The sequence below is a fragment of the Monodon monoceros genome, unplaced genomic scaffold (genome assembly GCF_005190385.1).
Source record: "Monodon monoceros isolate NGI ecotype Baffin Bay Population unplaced genomic scaffold, NGI_Narwhal_1 Super_Scaffold_16, whole genome shotgun sequence".
Taxonomy (NCBI): Eukaryota; Metazoa; Chordata; class Mammalia; order Artiodactyla; family Monodontidae; genus Monodon; species Monodon monoceros.
The window spans coordinates 46,940,606-46,944,203 of record NW_021703772.1 but is presented as its reverse complement, the minus strand read 5'-3'; the positions used below and the strand labels follow the sequence as shown (position 1 = coordinate 46,944,203).

The following is a 3,598-nucleotide window of genomic DNA, read 5'->3' as shown; positions in this document are numbered from 1 at the left end:
TGTGTGTGTGTGTGTGTGTGTGTGTGTGTGTGTGTGTGTGTGTGTGTAGTGGGAATCATTCTCTCTTTTACCATTTTAGCCACCCCCGGTAGAACATCTGACTTGCAGAAGTACTGGAAAGAGTCCCTGAACTGCGTTCCAAATCACATCTCTCACTGAGCTTTAGTGGTTGGTGAAATTGGGAAAAGGACTCAGATCTCTGGGGCTTTCTAGTTTGCAGGTCACCTTCATTCCTGCCTCTGACATTAATCTTGCTGCCCGTGTGGGAAGGGTCTCAGGCTGGGGAGTTAAGTATCTGCTTGGCAGACATGATTTGCCCCACTCACATATCCCAAGGGCAGGAACACGGGAAGCGTGATTTGGGGTCTGATGCAAGCTGTGTCCTCCAGCTCTGCTTTACCAACCACGAAGATGATAGTTTTATCCTTACCTCACCTCCTCACCCCCTTAACTAGTCCCAGCATTTTGTGACTCTTAACTGCATATTATGTAAAACCTCTATAAATGACAATAATTGGCTTTTTTGTTTCTTTTGGGAAATTAATGTTGAGAACTAAAGCATAATAAGAATGACTGGTAAAGGCAGAAAACCTCAAAGTCCAATACAAGAGTCATGGTAAAAAGAACTGTTTTTGAAGTTCTCTTCATCTTCAGAAGCTTATCTTATTTAGTCCTAATGTATTAAAAAAGAAAGCCTAACACTATCATTTGGAAAAAATTAACTAGGGCTTGATTAATCTTAGAGTAATTTACTGAGCAAGGCAGTAGAATCTCTTACTCTTGCACTGAGTTTGCCGGTGCATGGCAGAATGGGTGGATGTAGCGTTGCGTATGAAAGGTGGAAAGTAAATAGGAACTACATGTTTGCAGAGAGAGGCCACATTGTACACTGCTGGGACCTTAGTGAAATCAGGTTCTCCACAGTCCTGCTTCATTTGTTTGTTTTGGTTTTATCTTGACACATCCTACTCCTTCCTGGATTCTTCAAACCCCATCACAAATTGTAATTTCTGCTGGGTTATATGAAAAGGGTCAGCGTGAGCATCTTCATGTACCACTCCTTTGCCACTGTACGAAGCAGTGGTGAGCTCTCGTCTGTCTGGGTGGCACTGCACATGCCACGTGCCCATCTCTGTGAGAACCCTGTGAGCCCTCTGGAATTCCTTTTACTGCCTCATTTCCCTAAGAGCTGACCTATTGGTGAGGCCAACCAAGGAAGGATGGATGTTTCTGATGATGTTAAATCTTTCCTTAGGAAAGTACACATCCTCACTTCTTAACTTCCAAAAAACGTTTATATTTTTCCTTCTAAGATTTTATCAGGAAGTTGTTCATTTTGTGTAGTGAAAAATGTGTTAGGCCTGTGTGTAAATATATTTGTAGTAAAAGGAGCAGCAAAAATTGGGAACTTCAGGAATGTGTAAAACCTTAGAGAAGTTCAGTTAGACATTTCCTTTAGTGTACATGTTTTCAGGTGTAAAGAAGTTTGGATTTTCATCATAATTAAGCCACACATTTTAAAAAAGTAAGTTGTAGATAGTACCTGTAAGGGATCAAAAGGTATTACATTGTTCCCTCAAAGCAATTTAACAAGGATAATATAGATGTGTTGTTTTTTTCCTTTATATCCCTTAACTGTTTATTTTCCAGGTACCATTTTTCTAGCTTCATACATAAATGATAAATAAAACAATGTAAGATAATTCTCAGTCAGTGTATAGTTTATTTTTTATTGTCATGTAACTTTAAAAATGGATACTTTTTTCATCCTAAGAACTTAACTGATTGTTTCTGATAATTTTTAGTTTTAATGATATGAGTTGACCCTTGAATTGTTAAAGATCTGCTGAATACAGAAAAAAATCAATATAGTCCCTGGGTTCTCGATAAATTAGAGGATTGTCAATTCAAAGTTATTTACATGAGATAATATTTATAAATTGAATGCCTGGCATTTGAAAAACTTTTAATGCATGTTTAATTGCCTGATGCAGAAACCTACCCACTTAAGTATATGGCTTATCATCAAAGATACTTTCTGTTGCAAGTTGCTGAAAACCCAACCCGAAACTAGTTTAAGCCCAAAGGAAGCACTTATTTATTGCTCAAATGATTGATAAGTGTAGGAATGGGACCAACTTTAGACATGGCTTGATCAGGGCTTCAGTTGAAATAATTGAGAACTAGTTTTACTCTTTGTTTCTCAACTCTCCGGTCCTTAAATAGTGTCTCATTTTCAAAGGAGCTCTCATTTTTGGTCACAAGATGGCTTTTGCAACTCCCAGACATATATCTGCTCACATAAAATCTAGTGGGGAGTAGAAGGTCTTTTCCCCTAGAAGTCCAAGCAAAACTCACATTGCATCTCATTAACTGTGGTTGTCACAAGTCCCATAGTTCAACAAATCACTGTGGCCAACAGGACAATGAGATGCTTTTGATTGGTTTCAGCCCATTCTGGCATGCACCATTACCTCTACTCTTGTTACAGAAATGAAACCCCAAGTGAACCACATGGGTCAATGTGTGGTTCCCTAGAGTGAAACTCAAAGGGTGAAGAAATTCTGGGCAAGCGAATCAAGCACTCTCTAGGCTAAAGGTGCCTTGTATGATCTAAAGAGAGGGGCATTTCTTATTTATTCAGATCTGAATATAAAATAATAATTATAATTAGGAGATGTCAGTAATGTTTTAGAAATAACTGGTTCACTTAGAGTAAAATGTCCTGACCAATAGTGCTGTGCTTAATATGCATTTGTTTTGTCTATTTGCTAATGAGGTTTCCTTTTTCCAGATGCCAAATCTCAACCAAGTGTTCAGTTTTCAAAAGCCTTAATTAGACTACCCAACAGCCATCACATTAGCAACGTTACAGGCTACCTTACAGTCCTACAACAGTTTTTGAAAGTGGATAATTTTCTGTATACGACTGGAATTACTCTCAATAAGTCAGGTATTTTCTAATTTTTTATAATCTAATCTATTTATAAAAACAGTACATAAATCTCTCATCAAGTACTATTTATTTAGATGTCTGAAATTCATTTAAGCTTTGGAGGAGACATGTCACTTTTGAAACATAAATATAGTTATTAAAGTGTTTATACGCAGTCCCTTTGATCCAATGAAAGATTATACCAGTCTTCTGCATACATTAATTCAAATTAATAGAGAGTTTAATTTACAGGATATTTTTATCCAAAGGAGGTAATCAAGGTATAGAAAAATAGTAATGATTATTGTATAATTGTGCAAATTAAAAAATATTGAAAGTGGAAATTTGATTAAGAAGTTTACATATATATTATAATTTGACCTATTCATTCTCATCAAATTGATCAGCAGTGTCAATAATTGTTAGATATAAAAAAGTTTATAGATTAGAGTAAGCAACTAGAAATTTTTCTTTTCAAATATATTTGATATACTCTGAGTAAAACGGTAATATTGAAAAGTACTTTTTATATTCAGCAGCACTAGTACACTTACATAAGGCTGTCATGACCTACATTACAAAGATGATGGAATCTTACACTTTATTTAACAATTAACTTATGAATGACACCTGTAAAAACTCTATCTTCCCTCTGTACATCCA

General features: G+C 36.1%; 1 protein-coding gene across 1 annotated transcript in view; it reads left to right on the top strand.

Moving 5' to 3' along the window:
* The window catches only part of FAM171B (family with sequence similarity 171 member B), a 65,327-nt gene that overhangs the window by 40,200 nt on the left and 21,529 nt on the right, over positions 1-3,598 (top strand). Inside the window, exon 4 of the mRNA XM_029225550.1 lies at positions 2,795-2,953. Within this exon, the coding sequence (XP_029081383.1) occupies positions 2,795-2,953 (159 nt within the window). The remainder of the gene's footprint in view (positions 1-2,794; positions 2,954-3,598) is intronic.